The sequence below is a fragment of the Rhinolophus sinicus genome, linkage group LG01 (assembly GCF_036562045.2).
Source record: "Rhinolophus sinicus isolate RSC01 linkage group LG01, ASM3656204v1, whole genome shotgun sequence".
In the NCBI taxonomy this organism is placed as follows: Eukaryota; Metazoa; Chordata; class Mammalia; order Chiroptera; family Rhinolophidae; genus Rhinolophus; species Rhinolophus sinicus.
The window spans coordinates 197,194,410-197,211,750 of record NC_133751.1 but is presented as its reverse complement, the minus strand read 5'-3'; the positions used below and the strand labels follow the sequence as shown (position 1 = coordinate 197,211,750).

General features: G+C 42.8%; 2 protein-coding genes and 1 long non-coding RNA gene across 3 annotated transcripts in view; 1 reads left to right on the top strand and 2 right to left on the bottom strand.

Moving 5' to 3' along the window:
- Window positions 1-1,981: 1,981 nt before the first annotated feature.
- On the bottom strand, window positions 1,982-9,987 carry MRPL44 (mitochondrial ribosomal protein L44). Its single transcript, XM_019753693.2, has 4 exons — window positions 9,769-9,987; window positions 6,730-7,198; window positions 3,310-3,488; window positions 1,982-2,492 (listed from the first exon to the last, which is right to left on the bottom strand). The coding sequence occupies exons 1-4, from the start codon at window positions 9,945-9,947 to the stop codon at window positions 2,321-2,323; spliced, it is 999 nt and encodes a 332-aa protein (XP_019609252.2). The 5' UTR covers window positions 9,948-9,987; the 3' UTR covers window positions 1,982-2,320.
- Window positions 9,988-10,124: 137 nt separating this feature from the next.
- On the bottom strand, window positions 10,125-11,507 carry LOC141567334 (uncharacterized). The gene is made up of 3 exons (XR_012489953.1): window positions 11,371-11,507; window positions 10,409-10,443; window positions 10,125-10,260 (listed from the first exon to the last, which is right to left on the bottom strand). It is a non-coding gene; the product is annotated as an uncharacterized LOC141567334 (long non-coding RNA).
- Window positions 11,508-12,543: 1,036 nt separating this feature from the next.
- WDFY1 (WD repeat and FYVE domain containing 1) overlaps window positions 12,544-17,341 on the top strand; it is a 41,681-nt gene continuing 36,883 nt past the window's right edge. The window contains exon 1 of the mRNA XM_019753682.2: window positions 12,544-12,782. Within this exon, the coding sequence (XP_019609241.2) occupies window positions 12,646-12,782 (137 nt within the window). The 5' untranslated portion in view covers window positions 12,544-12,645. The remainder of the gene's footprint in view (window positions 12,783-17,341) is intronic.

The following is a 17,341-nucleotide window of genomic DNA, read 5'->3' as shown; positions in this document are numbered from 1 at the left end:
TATGCATATAATAAACACATAATACAGAGGGTGCCAAAAAAATGTACACACATTTTAAGAAAGGAAAACTGTATTAAAATTGTAATAATATATACCAATAACAATAGATGAATACAAGTCACATTTGACTTCTGCAATTACAAATGGTGCTCAAGGTGGTTTCCACCAGCATAATTTTAATAGTTTTTTCCTTTCTTAAAATGTGTACACGATTTTGGCACCCTCTGTATGTACTGAAAAGAGCAAGTCTTATGTAATTGAGTCTGCAGACATCAATCTCACATTTTTGGCTAAGAACTCTTTTTGGTGCCATTGTATTTTGGGCTTAGGGAACTGCAGAGTGGAAAAAGGTAAGAAAGGATGTCAGAATTTCAAAGTAAGTGACTTTCTCTAGTGTCAAGTTCAAGTACTGGCGCTTTTATATCTCACTAACTTCCTATAGTTGTAACAACTGTCTTCATGTTACAACATGTAAACAACATGGATTAACTTTAGTCGGAAATCCAGTCCTCCAACTGATCACTGAATGCTCTTGGTTACAACCCCTTTTGACCACATTCTCGTCACCCATGTTCCTCATGCCCACACATCACACTTACGCAGGATTTATTCCCACAGAGTAAATTAGTTGTTCAGCTTGGTTCCAAGTTTCAAGCTATTTCATGCGGAACTGCAAAACTATGTTAATAATTGGTTTTCTGTATTCCAGCCCATATTTTCATGGGTGCTTTAAACAAGTACAACTTAATTTAGGTTCATAGAAGACTTTACTTTGAAAATGTGTCGACATCACATTCTTCGTAAGGGATTTGGATCTCTTTACTTGCAAAGTAGTTTTTATGAGTTAGAGCTAGATTTGTTTCCGTTTGTAAATCTAAAAGCAGTCAAAGTTTAGAAGCTTGAAAACCTCAGGGTGAGGATAGGTCCCTCCAACCTTGTAAGTTGAGGTCCTGCAAACTGCCCTGAACAGGAGAAGTTGGGGGTCACATCATCAGCACTACTTATGGGGGCAAGGAAGGATTACTGAGTTTGCAACTGAATTCTTTACAAACCTGAGATACTTATAAAAATCATGTTTCCTTGTAGTGGATGACACATAAATGTGGAATTTTGCCACTGGGTTGGGTCCTCTGTCCCTGGGTTCAATTATTAGGTGTTGGAGTTAACTCTCAAAAGAAAGGTGAATTTACATTTAACCTACCAATTCAGCCTAGTTAATTCTCAAACCTTCCACTCCAGAAACTGTCTCTGCATTAGCTGTGATGACTGAAAACCTCTCACACATGACGTAAGTTCCACTTTCCTAACGAGTCTCAGGAAAGGGGTTTCAACGGTCCTTCATCTTCCTTTATAAAAAGATTTCATGGCAAAAGTGCTGTCAGTTTAAACATATTACTTTTTCTATTCTCAACTCCCAATTCCGACTTTTCCTGTTAACTCCTGGGAGCAACTACTGGCAGACTGAAACTAAAAATTATTACTGTTGCCAAAAAGTTAAAAATAAGTAAATCAAAGGCAATTTGCAGTTGGAGGATTACTGAATTGAACACAAAGGATTCAAGAACCAGGACACATTCTTAAGATTTGCTCTCTACTGAATTAAGTGTGTAACAGTGACTTAGAAAAGTGCTTCGTACATCACAGCTGTTCTCATGGCTGTGGGATACTACATTGATAAATACACACTTTATTTTTCCATTAGTATCACCATCTACATTTTAAGCTTTTGACTTTCCTGTTTTGTTTTAAAAGCATAAAATGCACTTGTTCTGCCGTTTTATAGAAATAGTAACTATGAAATAAGAATTTTAAACCTAGACAGAATCTAGAGCTCATGTAAATACCTAATTGTTATGATTTGCACCTTACATTTCTAAAAGTTAAGAGGGATAACATTACTTTTAGCTAAAATTGTATTATAGATAGACAAAGTTCACTAACACCTGGGTTTATCAAATTAAACTACAATGAAACAATTAGAGAAAGTGTACTTTTTTATTGGTATTATAACAAAGTTCACATAAAACGTATATTCCAATTACAATACCTCAAAGCTAGAAGGGAATAAACTAATAAAATCAAGGACTCTAGGAAAAATTTATTGGGAGGACATCAAAGAAAGACTTCTGACAAAACAAAAATGATTAAAAAACAAAACAAAACAAAACATGACCTGATGAATACTTGTTAATTTTAGGAACGCAGTATGAGACAATAAGATATACTTCTTTACAATTTGAAAAATGTCCAGCTTTGAATATCTTTGACATCTGTCTCACTGTTTTCCTTACAAATTTCAAGTTCCCGCATCTTCGGCTGGCTAGCGGGCAGCAATGGTCTTTTGTGCCCTTAAATTCTTCTTGGGCTTGGAGTAGTCCCAGGGCCGCCTATTCTCAGTGAATCCATACAGTTTCCTAAGTGCCACTCGAGCAGCTTCTTCCTCTGCAACCAGTACTGTCTCTCCAGGACCTTCTGCAATTAACTTTTTATCACTAGGAAAAAACCCGACAGTAGTCTGAGATTACATGGTGCATCATAAAACACAGTCCACAAATCAGTTTTGCCTTGTAAATCGTATCCACCAGAAGTAACAGAAATACTGTACCATTTTTTCTTTCTACCAGGAATAATAAATGAGCTGCAGATAAAGGATGTGTTTAAGGCTTGCTAATCTGATAAGCAAAAGAGTATCTCCTCGTTTTGCTTTACACTTTAATTAAAACTAAGGAAGAAACATTACAACACTATCCATTTTCTCCTTTGTGCTCTTTCATTGCTTTTATATCTAGGTCCTATCATATAAAGAGTAGACAAATATTTACCTAAATGCTTAGTTATCTTAGGCAGTCACTGTTTACATTTAACACTTCAATCCACCTGAAATTAATTTGGGACATATCAACTATAACTAAGAAAACTAAAGAGTTCTGAACATGAATTGATGTGTAAATTTTGATGAACTAAACCCTTCTTTTTCCAGTTCTAGGCTCAGCTGTAACTGTTCCAAGTGTGGATTAGGGTTAAATCTGTAAAATTTATGAATGAAAATGTTTATTTTTCCACAGAAATATTTGGATTAACGTATACTCCATGAAATTCTACGGTGAATAGCTACTATTAACCAACCACAGATTACTGACCCTCCCCTAAGAATGACTGGCAGGAAAGGAAGCAGTAACTAGGTAATCCTGGGAATGAGATCTTCACAAATCTTTTAACGCAATTAGAGGTTATCTTAAGGACTTGTGAAAAGTCAGTTTTTAAGGCTTCCAACCAATATTACGAAGTTAAGATTAAAATTTTACTCACCAGTATAAGCCAACAAAATACACAGGCAAAGCTGTGGTGCTTCCAGACTGTCTCGTGAGCCTGGACTCAGGCGCTGAGATGTTCCTTCTCTTCAATTCTTCTACCAGCAGTCCCATGGGATTTACTACCTTCCAAATCTCAAAAAGTTCTTTCCCAGTCATTTGGGGAATGAAGAAATCCTACATATAAAAATACAATTTGTAAATTCAAATTAATATAAAGAAAATGACCATAATTCTAAGTATACTTTTAACAGAAATTAAAAGCTTAATGGGAAATAAAAAATATGTACTATTCTTTTTCATTCCCATATAGCTTTTCACATAAATTTTACCACAAAAATCATAGTTGTAGGTGAAATCCTGTCTCATACTTTAGAAATGTATGTGTCATGCATTCTTACCAGGAAGAAAAATATTTTTTAAAAGAGTTGAATTAATGAATAAGCAGTAGTAACTCCTGGCAGAAACTCTTGTAAAAAGGCATTAAGTACTTCCTTGTCTTTTATGTTCATGACTTTAAAAAATCATTTAAATAATTTCACATTAAGTGCCTTTTAAAAATGTTTTGAGTTTATACTTCCAACTTATAAGACTAAGAAAACTGAGGAACAAATTATGAACATTCAGAGCAGAAGATAATCTTTTTGGCAATAAAAAGTTATCTGTTGTGTAGAAAATATGGAAACAAACAGTGATTTTCACAACAAAACTCACATTAACAAACACAGTATGTAAGATGAGTAAGATGATGGGTAAATGGGGCAGGAGGGGAGAAATTAAAAAAGATCCCTTGGTTCAAAAAATAGTCAATTTCATTTGAACACTTCCCCAAGCACCAGACCTCTATTTCATCTTCATTAATAAAAATATTTATAAGTCCATTTTCAGCTGGAGATTTTGTATCTTTTAATGTACAGAGACATATATGGTTATTCACATGTGTATGAATCACTGCACTGTTACTTGACATGTAGCATAACCAACTGTAGGGTAAGGAAAACAGTTCTAATGCCTGACATATCAGTAGGAATATAGAGAGAAATCTTCATTTTTCTGGGGTGATTACTTATGCCTCCCATTCTTTCCTCGTGGCTCCTGGTCTTATTAGTTTATTATTAGAGCTTTCAGTAGGGTGTGAGCTGTTGAGTATTCAATCTCATCTCCCCAGAACAGGGAGGCATTATGAAGAAATGTTTCTAGAATAAAACGCACGTTCGATTATGTAGACTGCCCACTTACAACCCCTCTAGCTGTCTCTACATCAGCCTTGCCAAGACCCTCAGCATGGCTAAGAACAGTGCTGCTCACGTTTAGAGGGGGCAGAAGTAGCACCTGGAGAGCTGGTTAAAGCAGATTCCCAGGCCCTCCTCCCACAGATGCTGATGCGGCAGTCCGAGGCAGGCGGTGCCTGAGAATCTGCATTCCTAACAAGTTCTCAGCGGAGGTCATGCCAAACCACATTCTGAGGAGCACAGGTTTAAATGTGCTTCTCCCTCTGGCTCAAAGGTCCAGACACATCTCCCATCACTTTCCCAGATACCATAGGATCTGGTCATACAAAGTGACGTCCCCAAGCACAAGCTCATCCTCAAGGCTCCTTAGGGACAAGCGTCACTTGTGTAAAACTTTCCTTAACCCTGCTAGTCACCTCCTCTGAGTCCCTGCACCTCTATAATAAATACCTCCATGACAGCACTCACATTCCACTCTACTTGCCCAGTGAGCTGTGAATAGGACTCTGAAGGCACAAGTCGCACCTTTTAGCTCTGGCACCAGTGTGCGGCACGCATGCAGTAGACAATACATATAAGGTGGACAAATGAACAAAAGAAGACAATTCAAACCTGTCAGCTCTAGTACGGGAGACAAAAAAGGTATCTACTCCTCTTGACTTAGGAGTAGATCTCTGACTTACCTAGCTCTAATAGGCTCTACGATTGGAACTGTCAACAAAGGCACTAAAACATGGTAAACAAGTATTTCCAAATGGTCTCATGACTACCTTGTAAAAACTTCAAAAGGTGACCAAAATTTTTTTAAAGAGTTCTAAGACTCCACAAAAGCTACAGTGATAAAGAGAATAGAAATCAAGGGAATACCTGTGAGAATTTCTTTAGAAAAAGCTATTTAATTGTGGGAAGGGCAAACAGGAGGCTTCCTTTTCGCCTGAAGCCTAGAGGCCTTCAAAGGGTCCAGTGGCCTGTGTCTGGGGTGAGGGACGCGCAGCCAACTGGCAGCTAACACATTCCTGGCGTAAAGGCAACAGGCTGGCAGAAGCTGCCTGTAGCAGTGGGTTACAAGTCTGCAACTGACGTCAAAGGTATAAAAATCCTTGAGACCTGATGCGGAACTCACAGAAGGGATGCCATTTTAAAGAAATCCTTCCAGGAAACCAGCAGCTGAGAAGGGAAGGAGTAGGCAACACCTAAGTAAAGGAACATGGTTGGAAGTTTCCAGCAGGGGACACAATGCCCACTAGGGTCTGCTTCAAACATCAGCCAGGCTCAGAAAGCGCTACACCAGCTTAGTCATCAAGTCAAGTAAAAATCTTCTGCTCTCCTTTCTCCTTCTTTCCTTGAGGTCCCCCTCCAGAGGAGTCAGTTAACGTACCTACTTCCCAAAGGCAGACAGGGAGCCCACCAGCTGGGGAAGGAGGAAGATAGGTTTTACCTGGGAACAAAGCCTGAGTCTTGGTTAACACAGGTATCCTTCTCTATAAAAAGTATCAAACTCATTATCAAAACTAAATGAATAGATTCCAACAGTAAAGGACTCTGGTTGAGGACCTGACATTCAAATGTCTGAATCAAGACTTTTTTTTTTTAAATTTAAAGTGAGTGTGTGGACTTTTTCCTTATGTAAGAGTAACCAAAAAGTCATGTTTTCATCCAATGCAGATGATAAAAATTCTCCCCATTAATAAATTCTAAATAGACAGTGGGAGTCAAGTCATACCAATTACAGAGTATTTTAATTAGCTAAGCTATCAGAAACCCAAGATATTATCACTTGTAACAGCAGAACAGCAGCTGGTACTTAAGCATGAAGGTCCCTAACCACACTAGGTCCTCCAAAGGTGTCCTTTGGTCTCACTCATTCACGAAACATCTAGTGGGCGTATACTAGTATGTAGGCACGATCCTTGTACCTAAGGATGTAAAGCTAACGACACTGCAGTCCTTACAAACTCAGAACCCAGTATTTAATATTCACCTCTGATGATTTCCTCAATAGGGGGAAACTGGAATAATTAAGACAATACCATAAAAAAGTGTGAGGTCTTTCTCAGTTTTGGTAGCAAGAAAGTTTCACATACAACCTCCCAAGGTCATATAGCATGGAAATCAATTACAAAAAGAAATTTTTCCTTCTATCCACTTCAAGCATATTCCAATATGTGCAATTAGGAATTACCTACCCTGATGAAAAGTGCAGTCCTCTCAGGTCCGCTGCTCTGTAGCAGGGCTCCAATTACTGCAAAGAAAGTCTGCCGCAATACAGTTGGGGGTACTGGAAATTCTGCACTCAGCGTTAATTGCTCCACAGCCAAGTTTCTAGCCACATGACACACAACTTCCTCACCAGTGAGAAAGCCAACAAGACTTTGAATGCCTTCGGAGGGCAAGTCTGGGTACGCGTCCTCAAAAAATCGTGTGAGACATGTTTGTGAAAAAGATGTCCCTTGTTCAGATAGTTCTTGATTATCTTTAAGATTCAGAAGAACAGCTTCTTTCTCTATTCCAAGTTTTTGGCGTTTGGCCTCTTCACTTTTAATATAGCAGCTATTAACAAATGCAGTTTTGAGAAGATCTAAGGAAAAGGTTTCCTGTAACCGATGTCCAAATGCTTGTATTTCAGCATGGTAATCCCAGTTGGGCTTATCTGAACTGAAAATGTAAAATGGAAGACAGTAAGAGATGGTAAAAAGAACAAGATGGTACTATGATGGAAAACATCTTCATTATGATGCAATTTTATTAATTATATAAAGGAAATAAAAAAAGACTTTCTTCCTAATGCCAGGCTTTGATTTTCTAAAAGTTAAAATTCAAGCCAGATGATTACTTGGGCAGTTCTTTGCTAGAGTCACTGTTGGATCGATTTTCCCCTTGAGCCAATTGCCACATTAAAGTGGTTCAACAGAGACTAAGCCATCTCCTAACTTCGCTTCATTATTTCTGCTCTAACCATGGAACTACACATAATACCTCGCTGTGAAATACAAATTGTAATTTAGCAGGTTCAAGCCATAAACAATAAATACACTGTATTTATCTTGTATTTGACTGATTCAAGTTTTGAAAACATTTAAATTGGCAATTAAATAATCTAGTATCAATATTACGAATAAGTTAAAAGTTCATAATCATTCCCAAGAATGGACTAAAAGGTTGGGTTTTTTTTTAGATTTTATTGGGGGAGGGGAACAGGACTTGATTGGGGAACAGTGTGTACTTCCAGGACTTTTTTCCAAGTCAAGTTGTCCTTTTCAATCTTAGTTGTGGAGGGCGCAGCTCAGCTCCAGGTCCAGTTGCCGTCACTAGTTGCAGGGGGTGCATAGCCCACCATCCCTTGCGGGAGTCCAACTAGCAACTTTGTGGTTGAGAGGAAGCGCTCAGCTCAAGGTGCCATGTTCAATCTTAGTTGCAGGGGGCGGAGCCCACCATCCCTTGTGGGAGTCGAGGAATTTAACTGGCAACCTTGTGGTTGAGAGCCCACTGGCCCATGTGGGAATCGAACCAGCAGCCTTCGGAGTTAGGAGCATGGAGCTCTAAATGCCTGAGCCACTGCGCCGGCCCAAAAAGGTCTTTTTCTTTAAAGAAACCCAAAATAAAACTCTTTTAAGTAAAAAAGGGCAGAAAAGTGCAAAGACTTCGGTCATAAATCATAAGATGTATATAATCTATATAATCCATAAAGTTTCTTCCAACTATAAAAGCCTAAAATAACGATCCTCATAAAAATCAAAGAAATGTGAATTAAGAAATACTTTTTTACACATTAGGAAAAGAACTTAATATTCTGTGTTGACAGACTATAGGACTATGAACACAAATATTCCTACTGGTAGGTGTATAAATTGGATTAATTTTGTTAGAGGGCAATATTAAAGTAGCTATCAAAATTTCATATTAAGTCTCCAAAGGAGTAATAACTTCAAAGCTATTCACTGTTACACTGTAACAACAATAATATGGAACTCTAATACACATAAATTAGGAGCCATAAAAGAGTGAGTGCATCTATTGGTACTGCCACGGCAAAATGTCAAAGACACATTATTAAAGAGGAAAAAAAAATGCTGCAGATGAAAAAGAGGCCACATACTCAACTTGAGAAGCTCAGTGGAGGCCTGCATGGTGGGCCTTCCAAAGTCAGAGACCGAAACTAACCACAGAGGATGGTCTAAACATAAAAATTCCTAATTAAAAGCAAGTCATGGAGGGTAGTCACATCATAAGCCTTTACCATAAGTGAGCCTGTCTATGGTCTTTTTGCATCTAAGATAACATACCTTTGAAATGTCAGAGTGATCTCCTTTTCCAGACCCCACGCAAGAACAGGAGACGACAGAACCCCTGATTACTAACTTGCTGCCCGCACACCATCTCTAAGTGCTGTAAATGTCAACTATCCGGTACCCACCAACGTAAAAGTCTCTCCATTTTACTTTTTGCCCAAACCTAGCGATTTCCCCACTTTGCCCTCTCCTGCCTCCTTAATCTACAACCAACGGATTTCAGTAACCTTTCTTAAGTCTCCTTCTTTTATTCTAAAATATAAAACAAGTCGCAAAACTGCCATTCGCCAGCGCATTTTCTCAATCTGTTGAGATTCTGCTTCCTGGCAACTGTCCGTTTGGCTCAAATAAACTCATAAAAACCCCAGGTTTGGAAGCGTCTGTTAACAACGCAAAACCTCATGTATAGTCGACTCGCGCTTGGAGCTATAAAGATCTCAGTCTCCTTCTGCCAGGCGCCGTCTCTTCTCCTGGAACAAAGTTAATCAGGGTAAAAGCCTAAAGCTAACCCGTTTCCCTTTTACTCCGGACAGTGGATTTGTGGCTGTAACACACGTAATTTTTTCCCTTCCTCTAAACCACAACGCCGCGGAGTCCTTTCTCCCCTCTCATCCACACCCAGCGAACTCTCAGGCATGACAGAGCAGACGCGACAGCGTCCACGCCCACGAACGGGTTACCTCCCCCGGCCTCACGTCTCACAACTCTCCGCTGACAGGTTCCAAAAGGGAGCTCCGAATACCCCGCCTCACAAATCTGCTTCCTTTGGCTCAGTCCACCCGCCACCTGGGTGTCTCTATCGCAAACCCCCAACCTCAACCTCAAACCAGGCGCGTTAGTGATGAGCTACCCTTCGCGCCGCCCGGCCGAAACCACGCGGGAGGTGGCCCCGGGTCCGTCACCGCCACCCAGACCCATTCCCTAGGCGGCTCTTACCGGCGAACGGGCGGCGGCGGGCACCGGAGCAGGCGCCGCCGCTCTAACTCCTTCTGAAAGCGGAAGGCGGCTCGGGCTTCCTTCTTCGTTCCCCGAACCGGCGGGGCGAGAGTGGGGGAGGCTGGTACCAGGAGGCAGCGAGGCCCCCGCAGCAGTAGCCTCACTAATCCGGTTGCCATTGCAAGGGAGAAAGCAATGGAGGGCGGAAGGAAGAAAGTCGGACCCGTGTTCCGGTAACACATTCCGCCCCGCTACCCTTCGCTCCCTCCCCCCCCTCCTCCCCCCGACCTGGTGAGGTGAGCGAGGCTGGGGCGGGGCCAGCAAGCGGAGGGAGGGGCGGCTGTAGTTGAGTTTGCTGCGCGTGCGCGAACGTTGGTTCTTGCCAAACCTAGGGATTACTCTTGCTTGAGCAGAGTGTGAGGGCCGTTTGGATCCAGAAATATATGAAAGAAGTTGCTTCACCCCGTCAGTTGCTCTCTTCTTCCTTTCTTTCTTATTAAATCAAAAATAAAAAAACTTGTTTCACATTCAGTTTAAAGAAAACACTAGCTCTCCAGAAAAGAAAATACTTCTTGACATATATTCAGTCTTAGTTCCAGACCATCAATCCAGCCACTATTTAAGAGCAAATAGTATTTACCTGATATGTCTCCAAAAGCCTTCTTTTCAGGAGCCCTGGAATAAGAGATATTGATTTACCCAAAATAAAAAATTTTATTTAAAAACAATTTAACAGTATAAACTTTTTATAAAGTATCAAAAAAAAAAAAAAACTGGGAAAAAATACATCAAAATGGGAACAGTGGGATTATAAATCGTTTTTTTTTCTTTATCTCCCACTCTTTATTGCTTTCTTACCAACTGCTAATGTAATTTCTTTAATCTAAGTTTAATTTACAAAGGAAGACTTGTCTGAATTCCCAATTTTGAGTTGCCTGCTGAACATCTAGACCAGGGGTGTCCAAACTTTTTTCAACGTTTTTCACCAAGGGCCACATGCGGTAAAATACACAAACAGACGGGCCACTCACTCGAGGTGAAGTGCGAATTGCCTCACCTGGTTTATTTAAGTAAACTAAATATATTTTTGGAATTTGCTGCGGGCCAATTAACAATGGATCATGGGCCGCAGTTGACCCGCCAGCCGCAGTTTGGACACCCCTGATCTAGACCCTCAAAGGAGCACCTCTTTCTGTGGTCTCTCTACTTGTTAACGGCAGCAGTGTCCCCTGCAATCACTCAGATGGGGCTTCTATGTTTTCATTTGTTCCTATTTCTAGAAACACCTTCTTTTATCCAGGTGCCAAGTCCTTTTTCAATGTATTTCTACAGCAGCTGCCTGATGGTTATCCTTCTCTCTTCCAGGTTATTGTAATCAGCCTCCCAGCAGGTCTTATCCCTTCCTCCCTTAACCGGATACAGTTCACCTACATTCATCTCCCTGAAACACAGACCCGAGCATGTGACTCTTTAGTTCAAGAATTTCAGTAGCCTCCTGACTGACATCCTTCCTTTTGAAACTGAAGGCAGATTAAGCCAGTCTTCTGCTCAAACCCTCCAATGGCTTTCCATCTCACTTAAAGTAAAAATCAAAGTCCTTACCATGGCCTCAGGGCTCGACACAGTGTGTCTGATGACCCTTCTGTCCTCATCGCTCTCTGCACTCCACAGTCTGCTTCAGCCACACTAGCTGCCTTGCCAATCCTAGAAAACCTCAGGCATGCTCTCATCTCAGGGCCTTAGCACTTGCTGTTCCCGTTTCCAGGGCAGCACTTCTCCCATATGTCTACATGGCTCACTCCCTCCTCTCCATCTTTGTTCAAATGTCACCTCCATGAAGTCTTCCGTGGCTGCCTGTTTTAGGTTGCATTCTCCAGAAGGAGAAGCTGAGACAGAGGTTGGCATTCAAGGTATTCATTAAGGATCAATAGCTGTAAGGGATGGAGATGTAACAGGATTAGACCGATGAAGTCAACTGAAATGCAGGCCTGACAAAGGCTCATGCAACCCAGAAGAGAGCTCTGGAGCCAGACTTCACAGACAGATGACTAAGGCTAACGCTGTAATTGTAAAGAAACAGGAGTCATTCATATTAGCCAGAATATGGGGGTGTTTGGTCATTTTTGTGATTTGCACAATGTTCATGTTCTGGCTGTGTTTAGATATGCTTATGAAGTCACCTTGTCTGATGTTTATGTTCCACAGGAATGAGCTGCAAGCACCCAGCCAGCTCCTATGTAGTAGCAACATAGAAGCCTGGCTGATAGTACCAGACCAGCTGGAGTCCAAAAGCTGCTTTTCTCTTTTACATAGCTATGTGACCTTAAGCAAGTGATTTAACTTCTCCGTGGTTTAGTTTTCTTACATCTAAAATGAGAATGCAAGCGCTCTTATCTCTCCATGTTTTAAGGTTATCAGTGTTAAAGGAGATAATCCATGTAAAGAATTTGGGATAGTGCCTGGTATATATGTATTTTTTCACACTAACATCTCTGAAATGAAGATGTCTTCCAAATAATGGCTTCTTAAAATTGATACAATGAAGTATTACTATTTTCTGAACGCCTGGTTTGGGGGACATGCCTCTTCCCTGCCAACCGTACAAGCCATTCTTGGGTGAAGGACTTTACTTTGCAACCTTTGTATAACTTTCCCCACTTCTCCGCAGGCGCCCTCTGTGGCTCTCTGCCGGCTGCGTAAATTGAGCTGCGCGGCTTCCCCAGGTAATACGGGCGGCGGCAGCACTCGGGAGCTTACGGCGGTTCGGCACCCACGCGGCCCCCGGTGCCGAAGCGAAACCCGCGCGTCCCCGCCCGCCCCGCCGTCAGCTGATGGGCCGCTCGCCCCAGAGGCCGCCACCGCTGCCGCCGCGCGAACATGGCGGCCGAGATCCACTCCAGGCCGCAGAGCAGCCGTCCCGTGCTCCTGAGCAAGATCGAGGGGCACCAGGACGCCGTCACGGCCGCACTGCTCATCCCCAAGGAGGACGGCGTCATCACGGCCAGCGAGGACAGGTCGGGCCAGCGGGTCGAGCGCCCGGCCGAGGCGCGATGGGGGCGGGCGGACCTCCGGACTGCGACGGGTTGTGGGGGCGGTAGGTCCGCGGCCCCGTCCCTCTCCGCGTGGGGGCGTCCGGACGTGCGGCCGGTCGCCCCCGCCGAGCCTCTCTGTGTGCTGGGACCGCTCGCTTTCCACTCGTGAATCCCCCAGTCTCGATCCCCGCTGCTCCCCTTTCGTCCGGGACCCTGGTCCCTGCCACGCCCCTCCAGTCCGGGAACCATGACCTCAGCGCCCCTCCATCTGGGGGAGCCCGGTCCCCTCATCCCACTGCGTCCTTCCAGCCGGAGACCCTCGTCCTAATGCGCCTCTCCAGCCGGATTTTCGCGTCCCCACCGCGCCCTTCCAGTCTGGGACCCCCACTGCGTCCCTCTAGTCCGGACCCCGCCCATTCCAGCAGCCCGGGATCCCCAGCCCTCCCTCTCCTTTGTAGGACTTCGCCTAGAGTTGAAAGCATCCCGACCTCTGGGGCTTTCTTGGCCCTCCCTACTCAGTTCGTAGCCTCCTGCTCTGGGAGCCAGGAGGACGGGCGTCTGGCTACCGCAGGTCCTGGTGCCTTGGTTCCCTTCCAACAACAGACCTCCAGGGCTTTCATGCTCTTCCTTCTGCTTCCGTCTGGGCTTTACACCTCTCTCTTGCGCAACACCAGGGTCCCTAGATCATTTCTTTTTTTCTACAGCTAGAACCACCTGAACTCTTACTAGTTTTTTGTTTGTTTGTTTTTGTTTTTACCTAAATGCGACTCATTTTTAAAAAAGACTTAGATGCTTTTATTTTGGAGGAAATTTTATATTTCCACCACTAATGGAAAAGTATCACTTGCCATAAAGAATCAAACTAATAGCTAAAACATGCTCATCTCTGTGCGTCTGAAGCCGTCTCTTTCCTGTACTAAGTCATCTTGCATTGAATGCCCACTGTACTTTGGGAAACACTGATCTGATTGGATTTCCTCATTTTACCCAAGAAGACACAGGCCCGTGGAGAGTCCCGGAGATACTGATGAAGCCAGAAGTGCAACCCAGGACTCCCCACTCCAGCAATCTTGTCTTTCCAGGGCTGTGGGATTGATTGGAGAGATGTTTGTTTAAAACTTGAGAGTTTTTAAAACCCTAAATGTTTAAAGGGTTAGTACTTCACTGTGGGAATTAGGAGAACATGACTGGTGTTTACTGAGTGAACCTGTTTCCTCCGTACAGTGAGTGGTCTTAAATGGTGATATTCCAAAAGTTGGAAGGCTTTCTGGAAGATGGACTGTACTGCTGTTCTCTTAAAGCTGAAGGCATAGAGTCCAGCCTTTTCGTAATTATCTTTGGAAATTAACTTTGAGAGCCTGTCCTGAATGGGAAGGGAAAACCTGAAGTCCTGTGCCTATTTGACCTTTGTGTTTTGCTTTTGAGTGTGTTTATTGTGAGCAGGCAGTGGCCTCTCCCTGCCAGTTTATAAGTTGCTGACCTCAAACAAGGTAGGGAGGAATTGGTAGGACCTGGGTGTGGGTGTGTGTAAGCGGGAAGTAAGTGGGAGAGAGGGGTACGGAACCATAGGGAGAAAAGGAGGATGTAAAAGCAAAAGGCAAAGGACAGAATAATACTTGCAGATAGGACCCTAGATGCAGACAACACTTTATAAAGTTAGCTGTCTTTATTCAGTAAAATATTTTATTCATGACTCATGCATGTTGGGTAAATTGCTGAATATTTGAGATTACTGGCCAGCAGCAGTGCTGATAAATGTTTCATGGGAAGTGATTACTTAGCTGCTCTGGGACTGAAATATTCTGGGGAAGCCTTAGATCAGCTCATTTTTCCACTCGGGCACAGCAGGTTCCTGGCAGATGACTGGACCAGGTGAGGGTCAGCACCTTGGGTTTCTAATTTGTGTTTCAGGCCCAAGGAACTTCCCTGAAGGTAGGACAACTTTAAGCTGGTGCCACACTTTATGAGATTTAATGAAAGGACATGGCTATGGGGTTGTTTTTTTGTTGTTGGTCGTGGTGGTTTGTTTTTACATTGTCATAAATACGTGCCATACTCTTCAAGCATTCATTCATTCACTCATTCATTCACTCATTCATTCACTCATTCATGTATTTACAAATATTGTACTTATTGAGTACCAGGCTCTGGGGATACCACAGAGATCAAAAGCCACAGTACCTGCCCTTACATAACTTCTGATTTCACTCATTTTTATGGCCCCTGATCTGATGGAACCAGCATGTTGTGGAAACAGAACACTGACCTCCCTATTTATCAAACAAGCATTTAATAGACACTTACTGAGTGTTTGCACCCTTGCCAGACCTGTGGGGTTGAAAGACAGGTGACTCCAAAATTGCTGTTTCCAAAGGGCTGGACAGTGTGGTGAAGAGATGGCCCTGTGCTCTCAGCTTCCAGAGTGCTTGAGTGAGGGCCAGGTTCAAGGAAAGCCTCCTAGAGGAGATGTCATTGGGTAGAGGAGTGGTCTGTGCGAGGGAAGGAGGGTGTGCCTCCACGTTCCAGGCAGAGGGAAAGAACAGGAGGGAAAAATGAGCCATCGTTATTTCTAGGTGACGGAAGCAAAAGGTGTGTGGTTGGCCACGGCAAGAGAGAGTAATGAGAGCTGGAAGGCCCAGTATCCAGTTTTTGGAAAGGCCTTCCTTGTGGGCCACTCTTAGGAATTTGGACTTTATTTTGCAGGCAATGAGGAACCATCAGAGTTCAAAGCAAGCCAATGACACGATCAGAATTTATACTTTAGAAGTAGCAATAGCTAGCTAACCTTTTAAAAGCCCCTTCTCTGTGTCAGTACAGAATTAGACCGTATGTATGTTATTGATGGCATCCAGTCGTCACATCTCCCCACAAGCTAGGTACAGTTACCTTCCCTTACCGGCAGTTTCAAAATTCAATATATTATAAAAGTTAAAAGTAGTTTTTGTTGTTGTTGTTGTTGTTGTTTTGTAAGTTGGGCCTGAAAACTCACTGGTGCTAAAACTTGGTCAGAATAGGTAAGGATATTTGTAATCTTTACTTACCCCATGCAATGTGACTATTTTACTACAGAACTAACAATGCATTCAATTGCAGGTACCATCCCAGGCCCCACTTGGAGTGTTATGGAACATATGGTGTAGTCTATTGCAATGGGTGTTTGACAGTTTAGAAAACAGAAGTAACTGCCCAAGGTCACATAGCTAGTAAATAATAGGACTCAGACTTGAACCCAGGTGTGACTCTGAGGCTCTAGTTATTTCTGCCATGCATCCATTTTTTCCTACACATTTGGAGAAACTGAGTTCAGATAGTATCAAACAATGATTGACTACTCTGGCAGCAAGTGTGAAATGCTGGGATTCTATCTTTTGCTATGATTCAATTTTCCTTCCTGTCTTTCTACTGGTTTTCAGGGTTAAAAAAAAAGTTGGTTTGTACCTTTTCTTTACAACTTTTGCTTTCATGCTCAGAAAAATAACTTTTAACTTTTAAAGTAGGGTCCAGCTGAAGTTAATTCACTTATAAAAGCTATCAGCAGTGAGAACTAGCTGAGAGCATTTTGAGAGGAAAAGTGAAAAATGTGAGGGTCAGTCTTGAATTCAGTGTCCATTTTTCTAAACTCTAGGCCAGTGATTCTCAGTCAGGCGTGACTTAGCCCCCGAGGGGACATTTGCCAATATCTGGAGACATATCGGTTGTCATGATTGGAGGAGAGTACTACTGGCTCCTGGTGGGTAGAGGCCAGGGACGCTGCTCAGCATTTTATAATGCACAGGACAGTCCCTCCTACAAAGAATTGTCCAGCCCCAAATGTCAGTAGTGCCGAGGCTGAGAAACCCTGGTCTGGGCTCAATGTCCCTGTTTAACTCAAGAGACTGGTTGTCAAACTTGAGCGAGCATCAGAAGCTGATAGAGGTCTTGTTAACACACAGAAGGCTGGGCTGTACCCCAGAGACTCTGATTCAGTAAGTCTGGGGTCGGGCCTAAGAGTTTGCATTTCTGCCAAGTTCCTAGCCATGCTGCTGCTGGTCCTGGTATCACACTTGGAGAACCACTGCTCTACCAGAAAGGCAAGTGATTGAACGCTGCACTTGCCTGCAGAGAACCTTTAGGAGACACAGCTGTTTATACCTTGTCCTGTTTTTTGTCAACTTCTGGGATATATTGGAGTCATTCACATGTATCCCTCTACGTCATAATAAACCCAAACTATACATGACAGAGCTAAATACAGATAATCCCCCCAAAATGTATTAAACCAGTGTGGACTATTGAGCTTAATTCCATTGTAACGAGTCACTGGTCACGGTTTGGGCAGTGAGCATAGGGGGCTAATCAGAAACCTTCAGGAATTACTGTGTCATGAAGGGTTAATGGGATGGGGATACTCTTATGTGCATTCATTTTGATTTTGTTGCAGCAATAAATGCCCCGAGCTCTTTTGTTTAGGCTTCCTTCTCCTGCTAAACCTAAATTAGTATTTTTAACTTTAGTTTTAAGTTGCACGCACTTTAGAACTAGAGTATTTGAGCATGCAACGT

Bases quoted from the DNA above. Each gene is read 5' to 3' on its own strand.
- MRPL44 (XM_019753693.2), bottom strand. From the start codon at position 9,947: ATGGCAACCGGATTAGTGAGGCTACTGCTGCGGGGGCCTCGCTGCCTC. The intron at 7,199-9,768 runs GTAAGAGCCGCC...TTACATTTTCAG, and splicing joins CCGCCGCCGCCCGTTCGCCG to TTCAGATAAGCCCAACTGGG. The intron at 2,493-3,309 runs GTGAGTAAAATT...GTTTTTTCCTAG, and splicing joins TATTTTGTTGGCTTATACTG to TGATAAAAAGTTAATTGCAG.